The sequence below is a fragment of the Scyliorhinus canicula genome, chromosome 2, assembly GCF_902713615.1.
Source record: "Scyliorhinus canicula chromosome 2, sScyCan1.1, whole genome shotgun sequence".
Classification (NCBI taxonomy): Eukaryota; Metazoa; Chordata; class Chondrichthyes; order Carcharhiniformes; family Scyliorhinidae; genus Scyliorhinus; species Scyliorhinus canicula.
Genome location: NC_052147.1, coordinates 63,631,637 through 63,647,693, shown reverse-complemented (window position 1 = coordinate 63,647,693; position 16,057 = coordinate 63,631,637). Strand labels below are relative to the sequence as shown.

Here is a 16,057-nt window from a genome sequence, read left to right as displayed (position 1 = left end):
GAAGACACAATCTGTTCTTTCAATTTCAGGTTTGGAGTTGGACAGTGAATGTGTTGATAGCCATGGCCATTACGAATGCATGGCTGAGTTCCAAATGTTAATGGCCCAATGACACAGCTGTTCAGTGGAATGACTGATGATTTTACAAGGTTCTATTAAAATACTCTGCTATTGATGTAATTTCAGAGTAATTGCCATTTGTTTAGCTAATGTAATGTCTACTTAAATTATTAACTTCTTTTTCAATGGCAGTATGTTTGAATGATACTTTTATTAGATTGTCACAGGTTTACCTTTTTTCAAGTGCATTCAAAAGAATTCCCTTTGCTTTGCCTGGCTCCAGAGGACTGCATATAATGGATACTGTGTGAATGGCTATGGAGGATACATGGGGGCATAAGAATATGGAAGGAGCATGGGGATCAGAGAGGACATGGAAAATGAGGGTGCATGGTGCTGAGTGCAGTGGATGATGGGTAAGGTTTATGCGGCCTTTAAATGATGTTGAGAGTTAGGCTGCTGTTCCCAAGAACAGGGAGAACACACTCCTCCTGCACTTCATGACAACTCGCAAAATGCACTACAAATACAAACTCTGTGAAAAGACAAAAAACCAATGCAAAATTGCACATAGGTTAGGTTTGCATTTCTGAATGTGGAAAAGTACACAGGTCAGGTTATCACAAGCCAGGCAGCACGGTGGCTCAGTAGTTAGCACTGCTGCTACGGTGCTGAGGACCCGGGTTCAAATCTCGGCCCTGGGTCACTGTCCGTGTAGGGTTTGCACATTCTCCACGTGTCTGCGAGGATTTCACCCCCACAACCCAAAGCTGTACAGGGTAGGTGGATTGGCCACACTAATTTGCCCCTTAATTGGAAAAAATAATTGGGTACTCGAAATTTTTTTAAAAAGGTCATTACGAGCCCACATGAAAATCCAGGCAAACGCTCAAAATTAACCCCCAATTTCCAATTCCAAATGTGTAAGCCTGGGTAAAGGCAGGATAGTTGATGTGGGCTGGTCGGAATGATTCAATATTTCTATAACTGTCTCCCTTTTGCCTCCTCTTCTCCATCAATGACGTTAGCTGCCCATCCATTACCCTTCCTGCCACAGGTAAATGATGCCAAGGGAGCAGGTTGGGAATAGGACTAGAGGTCATCGTCTTAGGGTAAAACCGAGTTGAGGAGAGACTACTTCTCCCAAAGGGTTGTGAATCTGTGGAATACACTACCCCAGGGTGCAGTGGATGCTGGGGCAGTGAGTAAATTTGATGAGTTAGTCAGGTTTTTAAAATTGATAATGGGTTGAAGGGTTATGGAGAAGGAGCAGGATGGTGGAGTTAAGGCCAGGTTGAGATCAGCCATGATCCAATGGCAGAGCAGACTCAATGGGCCAAATGGCCTAATTCTGCTCCTATATCTTATGAACTTATGAATATGACTCATTTCCTTTAATTGCTACCACTGGACCACTAGGGAAGACTGACTGAAGGAAGGGGTTAGTAATTGTGGGAGGCAGGAGAAAGTAAGCAATCTGACCACAACTCCTTCCTAAGACCTCAACAACTGCCTATGTTTTGGCTTTGGAGTTCTCTCATGGGCAAATTAAAATTTAGAGAACATCTGACGCTTTATCATTTGTCCCGGCGATTGCATGTGTTGTAAGTGTTTCCTAAAAGCAGCAATTCATTTCCCTCTCCAGAGTGCTGGATCCCCAGTAGAAGAGCATAATTAACTGTCCATGACCCAGAAGGGTGTGACACTCCAGAAAAGGAATTGGTTTGATTGGTAGAAGTCCCGTCCTTGCAACAATGTCACCATAAAGTAAAGTCCCTTAAATCTTTGCATCACACTGTTGTCTTTCATGACTGCCGATGTTTTGAGTAAATAGATGAATTCATTCCAAATTTGTAAATAATTAAAAAAATTAGGAGGTAGCAAAATCGTGAAAGACAATAAGGCACATTGGTAATAAAGTTGCTTCATAGATGATGAAAAGTGTTTATCACCAAAAGCTAATAGAATTGTTGGGCAAATGTGACATTGACAGTAAAGAGGAGTATGACAAGGCTGTGTACTGTTGCCAAAATTATTCAATCTGTACACAGAACAAATGTTCGGAGAATTTTATGTTCTTCCAGAGCAACAACTGGAGGCAAGAACATAACAAAGATGTGCTACACTGACGACACAGAGCTACTTTCAGAATCAGAAGAGGCCCTACAAAATATCTTCGAGTAAATAACATCTACAAGTTGAGAATATGGATTGAGTATGAACACCAAAAATATAAAAAAATCAATGGTAGTTAAAAGGAATAAATTAGAAGAAACGAGAGTGAAAATTTAATCGGATGGTGTCACACGGGAACAAGAAAACAAGTTTGTCTATTTGGGATAAATGAGAAAAGAAGATGATGTTAGGAGAAGGATAGAGATAGTCAGAAGTAATTTTGTGAAGATGAAATATGTGATGAGAACAAGAAATCTCAAGCTTGTAACAAGAAACAAACTCAAGATGCTACATTAGATCCACTTTCCGAAATGTCTCAGAAACATGGACAACAAATAAAGACGTGTGGAAGAAAATAGAGGCTTTTGAAATGTGGATGCTAAGACCTATGCTTAAAATTTCAAAAACACACCATAAGACAAATTCAGAGAAAAAGGAATCCTAAAAAGTGACACACAGAAAATAAAATGTCAGTATCTACGCCATTTGATCAGAGCTGAAAATCTAGGGATCCCTTCTCGAGGGCAAAGTGGAAGGCAGCAGAAAAAGGGATTGACCTGGTGTAGTTGGATGATAAAAATCAAAGAGCAGTTGCAAGCGAGCTACAATGATGTGTGAGGGAGGCACAGGACAGAAAAGCGTGATATAATATGACAGCAGATCTCCTGGTCGGAGTAGCGGTAGCAGGTAGTGGAGTGAAAGATTGGAAGACTTTCTTCACTTTGTAAGCTTCTGTGAAATATGCACCCATTTGAATTCCTAGCCTTATTTTTAAATCTCCAATTTTTTTCTTTTCTGTACGAATAGATATGTAATAGAAAGTCCATTTTTCAACTGAACACTTTCATTGTCTGCCAATGCAAGTAGAGATGAATGTCTCCAATTTTCATCTGAAGTGTACATCTATGATTCGTTTCTGCAATGGATCAATTTAAAATCTTATTCAACAATGTAAAATTTGAATAGGAATATTCGACTCAAGCCACTGGCAGATATGCCAGGTATTAAACTGAACAAAAGTTGAATTCTCAACCAGTTGGCTTAACTCGGCTGACAGTAAATAGAGCTCTACAGTTGACCACAGTCTCTTCCCCATGGGGGTAAGAAAAATCAGCCAGGGTTCATCTGGAGAGGACATTTGTGAGCATTAAAACAACTTACATTGAACCTCTCAGTGAAATACTTTGAATGCAGTGATTTATCCAAATATAGTAATACTGTGGCACAGTGAATCTCAGATCAATGAACATAAGAACTCGGAGCAGAAGCAGACAATTCAGCACCTCGAGCTCACTCCGCCATTCAATACGATCATGACTGATTTCCTCTCGGCATCAATTCCTGCCCATTCTCCCCAACCCTTCAACCCATTACTAATTAAAAATCTGTCTAATCTCCTCCTTAAATTTACTCTAGATCCTGGCGTCCACTGCACTCTACGGTAGTGAATGCCACAGGTCCTTTGAGAGAAGTAATTTCTTCTCATCTCTGTTTTAAATCTGCTTAGCCCTTATCCTAGAATTATGTCCTCTCATTCTAGACTTCCCCACAAGAGGAAGCATCCGCTCTACGCCTATTTTGTCAATACCTTTTATCACTTTACACACTTCAATTAGATCTCCTTTCATTCTTCTAAACTGGGGAACTAAGGGCCTAAACTGCTCAAACTCTCTTCATAAGACAAATCCCTCATCTCTGGAATGCGACAAATAATCAAGATACTCTATTTTTGTTTGGTGAACAGATCATGACACCTGTAAAAATTCTCTGCTGTTCTTAAAATAATGAGTGCTGGGGGAAGACAATGGGAACTCAGTTCAATGTCTCATTCAAAGGACAATATCTGTGGCAGTGCAGCACTCCCTTATAATTGAGGCAAAGTATCTGGTTGAATTAAATCAGTAATTCCTTCAGTGATTCTGTTTCACTGATTCAGTGGGGCTGTTTAACACAGGGCTAATTCGCTGGCTTTGAAAGCAGACCAAGCAGGCCAGCAGCACGGTTCGATTCCCATAACAGCCTCCCCGAACAGGCGCCGGAATGTGGTGACTAGGGGCTTTTCACAGTAACTTCATTTGAAGCCTACTCGTGACAATAAGCGATTTTCATTTCATTTCATGTGAGCTCAGCAATAGGCTCCATTCTAATGGTCCTCATGTTTAAATAGCCTGCTGACATCAAGGGCATGAATTTGGGTCCTGACCTTGATGCTGGGGTCAAATAGAGTTAAACACTGCACTGCGTGTGAAAGCGTCACCTCAGTGCGCCTGTCCCCAAATTGACCAATTATTGACTAGAGGGTAGGCTTACCATCCACTTAAGGATGGATGCAGGCTCTCAAAGCTGAAGGACCAATAGGAGGCCCTCCAGGTCAGAAGTGAGAGTTTAGGTAAGATAGAGGGTGCCTCTATCCTGAGGCACACTTTCCAAGTTTTAAAACCTTTAAATTTAAAAAATGTCCCTCAGAAAATGAGCCGCCATTGTGGAGGAGGCAGACCTCCACAGGGAAACCTGCAGCTACAGGTGACTTCAAAAGTTCTCTGGAGCTTCAGTTACCTTGTCTGATACCAGCTGGCCTAGCTTCTGATGAAAATCCCAGTTGCCTTGGTCAAAAAGCCTTAAAAGGCTATTTACCCAGCGTAATTAGCTTCTCGAAGCTTGTGGATGGGCAGCCCTGCCGATCCCCAACTCTGCCTCCAGGAAAATGGCCTTGAGGTACATACCAGCTCATGAACATTTGCATCCATGCACCTGACTCGCCCTCATCTGGATTGGAAAAAATGCCTAACTCTCTAGGCTCAATCACTAATTAGGTGATATTGGTAGTTATGGAACCATTCAACAGCAACCAAGAAAAAGCTTTCCAACATAATTCAGTTAAAATTATGAGCACAATCTATTGGCTTTGCCATGCACAACCCGTGACACAACAAGGAAGGTAAATATCGCAAAAGACCACTGAGGTTGTGTGGTAGTCACCACTGTTGCATATATCACATACAAGATGTAATATGGTAAGGCTCCTGTATTACAGGTGCAGGTGTAGATCCCTGCCTGCTGGCTCCTCCCAGTAGGCGGAGTATAAATGTGTGTGTTCCCCGAACTGCAGCCATTTCGGCAGCAGCTGCAGGAGGCTACACATCTCTGTTTAATAAATTGATGGATTATCAATTACGACGAGACGAGAGTAGAGTGTAATCGAGGCTTTATTAAGCAGAGATGAGTAGCAACATTTTGGGGGAAGTTCATAAATTCAGCTGATCGGGTGCCTTGATCCTCCGTTGTGAGCGCCACAGACCAGTGCTGTGCAATCTGACTGACTATATCAGTACGCGTTGAGCTGCGTGTACCGATCGATGGTCTGACTGTAGTCAACGACCATCCTGTGTTTCTCCCCAGTCTTTACAACTACCACTTGGGCTCTCCAGGGGCTGTTGCTTGCCTCAGGATACCTGTGGCCCGATGGAGCCACCATCTTCCCCCCATCAAGCCTCCTGCGGCCTGTGGGCGCCGCCATCTTTACGTTGACTGCCACGTGCACCCCATGGGCGGCGCCATCTTCCCCGCCTCAGGACCCCTGCTCGTTGGGCACCTCATCGGGCCACTCATTGCCTGCAAATGCCGCCGACTAGCCAGGGGCCTTCCAACACCAGCTACAGCTTGCCTCCATCACGATCGACCAGTCCCGCCCGCACAACCTCGCAACTGCGTCGACAACGGAAAAGGTCAATGAGCACAAGACATCATGCCTTCTTGACTCCGAGGGCACAGAGCACTTCATCCACCCCGATACGGTGAGGCGCTGCTCCCACGCGGTACACCCCATCATACAACAAATCTCTCTGGCCTCCGGATTCCACGCCGTGGAGATCCGGGGGTACTGCACCCCCACCCTCACCATCCAGGGTGTAGAGTTCAGCGACTTCCGGCTCTACGTCCTCCCCAACCTCTGCGCTGCCTTGCTACTCGGCCTGGACTTCCAGAGCAACCTCCAAAGTCTAACTCTGAAATTTGGCGGGCCCCTACCACCCCTTACTGTCTGCGGCCTCACGACCCTTATGATCGACCCGCCTTCGCTGTTTGCAAGCCTCACCCTGGATTGCAAACCCATCACCACCAGGAACAGACGGTACAGTGCCCAGGGCAGGACCTTCATCAGGTCTGAGGTCTAGCAGCTACTGCGGGAAGGCATCATCGAGGCCAGCAACAGCCCCTCGAGAACCCAAGTGGTTGCTGTGAAAAGTGGGGAGAAACACAGGATGGTCGTTGACTACAGTCAGACCATCAATCGGTACACGCAGCTTGACGCGTACCCCCTCCCACACATATCTGATATGGTCAATCAGATTGCACAGTACCGAGACTGCGGCGCTCACAACAGAGGATCAAGACACCCGATCGGCTGAATTTGTGAACTTTCCCAAAAATGTTATCCTTAAAATGCATGTAAATAGTTTTTCCAACACCCCCGCTGGACTCTTTTTTTTTTAAAACAGGGGGTGAATGTGGTAGTCACCACTGTTGTATATATCACATACGAGATGTCATACGGTAAGGCTCCTGTACAACAGGTATGGGGGTAGATCCCTGCCTGCTGGCTCCGCCCAGTAGGCGGAGTACAAATGTGTGTGCTCAGCGAGCTGCAGCCATTTCGGCAGCAGCTGCAGGAGGCTACACATCTCTGCTTAATAAAGTCTCGCTTACACTCTACTCTCGTCTCGTCGTAATTGATAGTGCTTCAGGTTGGGATCCAGATTTGCATATTCTAGTGAGCAGTTAGTCCCACTTGAATACATCTATGCCGGATCTACCCAGCGCCCGGGACCTAAAGGCCATGTCCCGGAGACCCTGAGTGAGCGCTCTTTAGCACTGGTTTCCACAAATGTGGACCAGGTGTACTGTCACTTGGGGAGTCTCCCAGGCAATCAGGGGCTTCTGGCTGGTTGAGCTCTGGGCAGGGTGGTACCCTGGAAATCCAATACCACCAAGGCACAGTGGCATTGCCATGGTGCCCTGGTGGCACTGCTAGGCTGGCAGGTGCCCAGATGGCATCATGTCTGTACCAGGGATCAGGTCCGAGGGACCCCTGCCCTTTTGAAGTGGGGTGCGGGGGTCTCGATGGCCTCCTTATTGGGACATTGGGGGGGGTCGGGAGGCCACGGGGGGGGGGGCGATCTCATCCTGTACTAGCGAATGGAGCAGGAAATCGGACTGTGTGGCCTCAGCTGAGCGTTACTTGCCAGGTTCCAGGAATGGAACAGAGTCCCATTTAATAGTGGGATCGTTCTTGGCACTGCCAGCTGGGAAACACCTGGCTAAACACGCATGACATGGGACTCGTGTTTCATTTACATTAAATCGTGCCCGATGATTTTCACTATTATATAATTTGTATATTCAGTACTTCTTTTAACAATGTGTTTTAAAAGTATTGCAAAACAAATTGTGAGACTTAATATGGCAGTATTTTCATGCTGTTTCTATAAAAACGGATCATTAAACTGGATCTTTGAATTACATTTTTTTAACATAAGGGTACAAAATTGAATGACAACGCCTCATAATAGTTATAAGTTTCACCTTTGACCTCTCCTCCTTCTGCTGCGATGACTGCATGACAGCCTTGCTTCTCAGGTTTTTGCTTCTACAAGGCACCTTAGAATGCTGCGGTAGATTTCTTACTGCGCTCAAGGATCTCTTTGTTGTTAACTCGGTTTTATTTTGGCTTTTATCTTTCACATCTTTGTTAAATTTGATAGCCTTGACATCACCTCCGTTCCTCATAAAACTCAGCTCCTGTTCTTTTTGCTTTGATGAAACCTTCTGAAGAAAACTCTTCTTTGCAATTTCATCCTAAAAGGGAAATTGTTTATTTATGGATAAGAACGCAATCGTCTTATTTTTAACAAAACAAGGCTTCAGTACAAAGTATTTCAATATTACAATGTGCATTTTTCAATATTTTATCAAGTATCAAATTTAAACAAAATCATCAAGCTTTCAAAAAAGAATCTGGTTCTAAATGAGTGCCCTGAATACTTTGGATAACTAGAGTACTGTAACTCACCTCTTGTTTTAAAAAAATGGTAAATCACAGTAAACTATAATGTTTGAACAACTATTTCACATTATTTACCGTATCCACAAGTAAATCATTCTAACCTATTTTTTCCAAGGGTCAGATTCTTTGGCCTCCCCGTGGCATATTTCTCAGTGGCGGGAGGCAGCCCACTGTTTACTGGTGGCGGGATCTTCTGGTCCCGCTGCTGTTGATGGGATTTCTGATTGAATTCACCCCACGTCATCGGGAATCCCGTGGACAGGGTGGGACCGGAAGATCCCACCGGTGAGAACCCCCGGAAGGTCTCACCACAAGTCTTTCTTCTTACTTGTATTTTCTCAAACCAGGCTCCCTCCTAATGAGTCTGTGCTGCACCCTTTCGAAACCTTGAATGTCCTTCTTCCAGCGTGGAACAGGATACTGCATTTGGTACTCTAATTGAGGTCTTAAGGTTTTATAGAGGCTCATCATTACCCTTTGACTTTTATATTTTACATGTCAAGATAAAACCTAGAATTCCATAGGTTTTTTGTGAAGCCATTATCATCTTGAGGTGTTGTCTTCAATGCCTTAAGAATCAGTCTGCCTTGTCCAGTGAAGACATGTTCTATTTATAACTTTAAACATGGACAACATTCAGTATATCATTTTCTGCACATGTCTTTTCTTTTAAAAATGGACACTGAACAGACCATCAAGAGGGATGCCAAGGGTCAAGTGACTTTTGCACAAAGAATTAACTCATATTTGAAAATGCTCTGGAACGTTCTCAAATGCAAACAGGTTTCTCAGCTGAAAAGTTAACAGCTCATTGGAAGAGATCTAATAAATACTGGCTGCCAGATGTGTCGGAGCCATAATATCAAATAACATCTTCCAGTGAGCAAATCGTAACTGAAATGTCAATGGATTGTCAATCATTCCACCATTGTGTATCAATGACCCTGGCTCCAACCCAGTATGTGGACAATGGAAGACAATGAAACGTGCCATCCTGTGACCAAAACTGGGTGCAGATAACAAACGTATCAACCCAAGAAGCAGAGAGAACCCGGCAGTCTGCAGAGAACACCAACTACAGGACACCAGCTGCAAACAAAGGCAGAAGCATCAATGCCGGTTTTAAAAACCTGGATATGTGACATCTTAGAGGTCTCCCCAGATGTTCATTTTCAGATTTCACCAGAGCAGAAACTTGACTTAACATTTAAAAATAAACAAGTAACCAATTTTATCATCTGCTGAAAAAGCCACCCCCCTCCAGGGAATGATGCAACAGCGCTGATATATGATCCTGTTATGGAAACCACCTAGACTACCTTTTCAGAGTGAACTAAACAAGCTCATAACAGCTGCTTCGCCTACAATGTGCCAAACACGTGAACTATCAACTATTCATTTGTTTACAACTTGCCAAAATGTACTAGCCTCTTGAACTGAATCTTTCTTAAATGTGCATGTGTCTGTGTGTGCATGAATGTTTGAGAGAGCGTGAGAGTGAGTGATGTGGCATTTAAATCTTTCAGGTGAATGTGTTAAGAAATAATTCATTTTATTTAAACCCACAAAAACTTGTTGCTGATTGTCTTAAAAATTGAACACACACTCAGGGGTTGAGAAACATACATACTTGCCTGTCCAAAAACACACTTATTCTAAAGAGTAAGGGAAAGTATACAATAGTTTCAGGACTGTCTCAGCATTGTCTGTAATACTACATTCCAAATTTATTTCCATTCAGAGTGTAATTACTGCGGTTACATTTTTTCCCCAAATGCATCAACTCATACTTACAATGATTAAATTTCATCTGCTACCCTAACCCTAATCCATGTCTTATCATAACTACCTCTTTCGGTCTCCTAAAGAATTAACTAGACCTTTTTGGTATCAGTTGAAAATTGGCCCACCACTAGGCTATAGTACATCGAAAATCATTGATGTCTAAATTGAATAGAAGTAGCCCCAGAAATGGAACACCAGCAAACCACACTGAAAAACCACCCTTAATACCAGCTATTAGATTTACATCAATCCAGTTTGTTATTGTCACCCTAATTCCATTAACCTTAATCTTTCCAACCATAAATCTTTTGCCCAGATGATGGATGCTTTTCCCTCATCACATCAAAAGATAGAACTAACAACAATAGCTCAAAAATGCAAACCTGCATGCATTTAATTTACATCCACTGATCTGTCTTAAAAAAATAATACTTTCTTAACAGGTTGTGCTGAATACAATCCCCTAGACCCATGCATAAAATCACTGAACCTATTACACTGCCGGGAATGTGACATTAATCATTCAAAACTATATTTCTACAGGGGCTGCTGGGACAGGAGGAATTATGCCATATTGCTTCTTAATTCTGCAACTTTTACAAATTTCACCAGTCTAACAAAGCAGTGCAAATTTATTGGCGGAGGAGGTGGTGGCGGATAAGGAGGGTAGGTATGTGATGGTGAAGGGTAAGCTGCAGGGGGAGAAAGTGGTGATGGTCAACGTATATGCCCCGAACTGGGATGACGCGGGTTTTATGAGGCGCCTATTGGGCCTCATTCCGGGACTGGAGGCAGGGGGCTTGATCATGGGGGGGGACTTTAACACAGTGCTGGACCCCGGGCTAGACAGATCGAGCGCAAGGACCAATAGGAGGCCGGCAGCGGCAGAAGTGCTGAGGGGGTACATGGAGCAGATGGGAGGAGTAGACCCATGGAGGTTTGGTAGGCCGAGGGCGAGGGAGTATTCCTTTTTCTCCCACGCCCATAGAGTGTACTCCAGAATCGATTTCTTCGTGTTGAGCAGGGGGCTGATCCCGAGGGTACGGGAAGCTGAGTACTCGGCCATTGCGATCTCTGATCATGCACCGCATTGGGTGGATGTGGAAATGGGGGAGGCGCGGGACCAGCGCCCGCTGTGGCGGCTGGATGTGGGGCTGTTAGCGGACGACGAGGTGTGTAAAAGGGTCCGGAAGAGCATTGAGAGCTATCTGGACTTGAATGACACGGGTGAGGTGCAGGTGGGGATGGTCTGGGAGGCCCTGAAGGCAGTGATCAGGGGAGAGCTGATCTCCATAAGGGCGCATAGAGAAAGAAAGGAGAGGCAGGAGAGGGAGAGGCTGGTGGGGGAGCTATTGGAAGTGGATAGGAGATATGCGGAGGCACCAGAGGAGGGGCTGCTGGAAGAACGGCGCAGCCTGCAGGTCAAGTTCGACCTGCTGACCACCAGGAAGGCAGAGACGCAGTGGAGAAGGGCACAGGGCGCGGTCTATGAGTATGGGGAAAAGGCGAGCAGGATGCTGGCACACCAGCTTCGCAAACGAGATGCGGCTAGGGAGATTGGGGGAGTGAAGGAGAGGGGCGGGAAGGTAGTGCAGAAGGGGCAAGAAGTGAACGGGGTCTTCAGGGATTTTTACAAGGAGTTGTATCGGTCTGAGCCGCCGACAAGGAGAGGGGGAATGGAGGACTTCCTAAACAAATTGAGGTTCCCAAGGGTCCAGGAGGGGCTGGTAGAAGGGCTGGGGGCGCCAATAGGGCTAGAGGAGCTAGTCAAGGGAATAGGTCAGATGCAAGCGGGGAAGGCGCCGGGGCCAGATGGGTTCCCGGTGGAATTCTATAAGAAAAATGTGGACTTGGTGGGACCGGTACTGGTACGAGCCTTTAATGAGGCGCGAGAGGGGGGGGTTCTGCCCCCGACAATGTCGCAGGCTCTGATCTCCCTGATATTGAAGCGGGATAAAGACCCCGTGCAGTGCGGGTCCTACAGGCCTATCTCGCTTCTGAACGTGGATGCCAAGTTGCTGGCAAAGATCCTGGCAGCTAGAATAGAGGATTGTGTGCCAGGGGTAATCCATGAGGACCAGACGGGGTTCGTGAAGGGGCGGCAGCTCAACACGAACGTGCGGAGATTGCTGAATGTAATTATGATGCCGGCAGTGGAGGGGGAGGCTGAGATAGTGGTAGCGCTGGACGCGGAGAAGGCATTCGATAGGGTGGAGTGGGAGTACCTGTGGGAGACGTTGAAACGGTTTGGGTTTGGGGAAGGGTTTATTAAGTGGGTGAAGTTGCTCTACTCGGCCCCGACGGCGAGTGTAGTGACAAACGGGAGGAGGTCGGAGTATTTCGGGCTCCACCGAGGGACCAGGCAGGGATGTCCCCTATCCCCCCTACTTTTCGCACTGGCGATTGAACCGTTGGCGATGGCACTGAGGGGTTCAGGGGGGTGGAGAGGACTGACTAGGGGAGGGGAGGAACATCGAGTATCGCTGTATGCGGATGATCTACTGCTGTACGTGGCAGACCCAGAAGGGGGAATGCCGGAGATAATGGAACTATTAGCAGAGTTTGGGGACTTTTCGGGGTACAAATTAAATTTGGGCAAAAGCGAGGTTTTTGTGATACACCCGGGGGACCAGGGAGAGGGTATTGGGAGACTCCCCTTCAAGCGAGCAGGAAAGAGCTTTAGGTACTTAGGGGTGCAGGTGGCAAGGAACTGGGGGACCCTCCACAAGTTGAACTTTTCCAGGCTGGTGGAACAGATGGAGGAGGAGTTTAAGAGGTGGGACATGGTACCGTTGTCGCTGGCGGGGAGGGTGCAGTCAATCAAAATGACGGTCCTCCCAAGGTTCTTGTTTTTATTTCAGTGCTTGCCCATCTTCCTCCCTAGGGCCTTCTTCAAAAAGGTGACGAGTAGCATCATGAGCTACGTGTGGGCGCATGGCACCCCAAGGGTGAGGAGGGTCTTTTTGGAGCGGAGTAGGGACAGTGGAGGGCTGGCACTGCCCAATCTCTCGGGGTACTACTGGGCGGCAAATGTGTCAATGGTGCGCAAGTGGATGATGGAAGGGGAGGGGGCAGCTTGGAAACGAATGGAGAGGGCGTCCTGTGGCAACACAAGCCTGGGGGCCCTAGTAACGGCACCATGGCCGCTCCCCCCCACGAGGTACACCACGAGCCCGGTGGTGGCGGCCACCCTCAAGATATGGGGGCAGTGGAGGCGACATAGGGGTGAAATGGGAGGTCTGTTGGCGGCGCCAATAAGAGGGAACCATAGATTCATCCCGGGGAACATCGACGGGGGATTTCAGAGCTGGTACAGGGTGGGCATACGGCAGCTGAAGGACCTGTTTATAGAGGGGAGGTTTGCGAGCCTGGGAGGGCTGGAGGAGAAGTTTGAGCTCCCCCCGGGAAACATGTTCAGATATTTACAAGTGAAGGCATTTGCTAGGCGGCAGGTGGAGGGGTTTCCCCTGCTCCCCAGTAAGGGGGCGAGTGATAGGGTGCTCTCGGGGGTCTGGGTCGGAGGGGGGAAGATATCAGACATCTACAAGATAATGCAGGAGGCGGAAGCAGCATCGGGGGAGGAGCTGAAAGCCAAGTGGGAAGGGGAGCTGGGAGAGCAGATAGAAGACGGGACGTGGGCGGATGCACTGGAGAAGGTCAACTCTTCCTCCTCGTGTGCGAGACTGAGCCTCATTCAATTTAAGGTGCTGCATAGAGCTCACATGACGGGGACAAGGATGAGCCGGTTCTTTGGGGGTGAGGACAGGTGTGTCAGATGTCTGGGAAGCCCAGCGAACCATGTGCATATGTTCTGGGCATGTCCGGTGCTGGAAGGGTTCTGGAAGGGGGTGGCAAGGACGGTGTCGAAGGTGGTGGGGTCCAGGGTCAAACCAGGATGGGGGCTTGCGATCTTTGGGGTCGGGGTAGAACCGGGGGTACAGGAGGCTAGGGAGGCCGGAATACTGGCCTTTGCGTCCCTAGTGGCTCGACGAAGGATATTAATTCAATGGAAGGACGCGAGGCCTCCAAGCGTTGAAACTTGGATTAACGATATGGCTAGCTATATTCAGCTAGAAAGGATCAAATTTGCCCTGAGAGGGTCGGTACAGGGATTCGCCAGGCGGGTGGCAACCTTTCCTTGACTTTTTAGATCAGAGATAGACGTTCGGGGTCGTGGCAGCAGCAACCCGGGGGGGGGGGGGGGGGGAGGGAGGGGGGGAGGGGAGGGGGGGGGGGCAGCAAGGGTCGTGGGGGGACACGCACGACTGTAACGCGGGCAAGCCTGCTCGCTGCTCATGTCTGAAACTGTAGGCTGCCTTGGTTGTTAAGGTTGCCTGGGGGGGGGGGGGGGGGGGGAGAGGACTGGTGCGCGCGAGAGGGCGGGCGAGGGAGGGACATTTGCCTAGAGGGATTGTGTTGTAAATAATTTAAAAATTAGTAGGGGTAAATGTCTGTATGGAAAAACTCTTTCAATAAAAATTATTTAAAAAAAAAAAAAAAAAAGCAGTGCAAATTTAGGAGATGAAATCTCCTCCATGGCAACCATAACAGCAGCTGTTCGCTTCAATCTTTCAACGGAATATTATATACTGCAGCTAAATCTGGACAGTAATGTTTTGTATACGCCGTCAATCTGAACCTTTTTGAGATATATTTAGAAAACATAATTGATGGAATGGGTTTTATCTTGTTTCCTGAACGTTTTTCCTACATAGAACAGTGTAGGATTCACCAAGTCATCCTTTTGGCTATCCGCTGTGTTGACAACAAGCTTCGGTGGCTTGGTTACCATGGGGACAGGGAGCCCCATGTTAAGTCTTACAGGGATCAAGGTGCAATACGTTCACACCTGAAAACAGTGGTGCTTCCCTCAGGTTTTGAAGATTATCCAAACCAGCAGTACAGCTCATTCTAGCAATTTCTCCTCCCAGCTTTGCCAGGGCAAATATACTGGAGTCTTTAGATTGCCATGGGAAGTGTCTCTTTGATCAGAGACCGTCCTCCCTTCTGTGTTCTGCCTGGTAGTTCGCAGAGAAGTATAACAGTTTTTTTTTTCCCTGATCACAAGAGCGGCAGCCTTTTGTCTCTCTGAGAATGACTACCCCCACCCCACCCATCCCTCTCTAACATTCTTCCCAAAAAGCCAGAGAACAAAGTCTGCCCACAGTTAACACCCTATTCCTGCCTTTGTTTTCAGGTGTAAATGAAGCAGAAAGAAAATTAAAATATCCTGCTGAACTCCTGTTTGTTCAAAATAAATTTCCATAAATTTGGCTTGACCCTCCATCTCTTTGCAGTGAAAAGATTTTGAAAGCATAACAACTGAGAGGAAACACTGCCAGTGAGAAAAATAGCCATTGTCTATGCAATGGCTATCACCATCGTGGGATGTCCCAAATATCTTCCTAAACAAGTGTTATAACCCCCGCAAGGACCACGGGGAGACCATTGTTGACGTTCCCATGGGACTCGTGGAGTATGAGCTTCCCAGGTAGGGGGAGGAGGCCATCCAGCTGGATGTTCGTTAAAGACTACAAATAAAAGTTGGCCCAGGCAGGGTCTGGTGTGCTTAGAACTGCAAGAACTGGACTGGGAAAGGGTTTCTGGCATGAGCAGCATATTGTAATTTTTTATTCTACTATCATGGACTTCCTCAAGTTACTAAACAGGCAATGAGGACAAATGGAAACTCCAGACTCGCTTCTGGAACCGCTATGCCACCTGGTCGCTGACAATCCCGGAATGCGTGGGCATAAAGGTTCAAGAGTCACTGTTCAGTAAGATAGAAACCTTCGAAGCAGGCCTGGAAGACTGGAGCCAGTATACTGAACACATGAGGTACTTCTTCGAGGCTGAGGATATTTTGAGGGAAGGCCATCAGAAAGTCATTCTCCTGACTGCCTGTGGGACCCCAACTTCTGGAATCATAAAAAGTCTAAGTTACTGAGTGGCACTGCCAGGGTGCCAGGATGGTAG

General features: G+C 46.8%; 1 protein-coding gene across 1 annotated transcript in view; it reads right to left on the bottom strand.

Annotated features, from left to right (window-relative positions):
- Positions 1 to 16,057, bottom strand: part of kiaa0586 (KIAA0586 ortholog) — an 818,517-nt gene that overhangs the window by 382,603 nt on the left and 419,857 nt on the right. Inside the window, exon 15 of the mRNA XM_038780001.1 lies at positions 7,816 to 8,088. Within this exon, the coding sequence (XP_038635929.1) occupies positions 7,816 to 8,088 (273 nt within the window). The remainder of the gene's footprint in view (positions 1 to 7,815; positions 8,089 to 16,057) is intronic.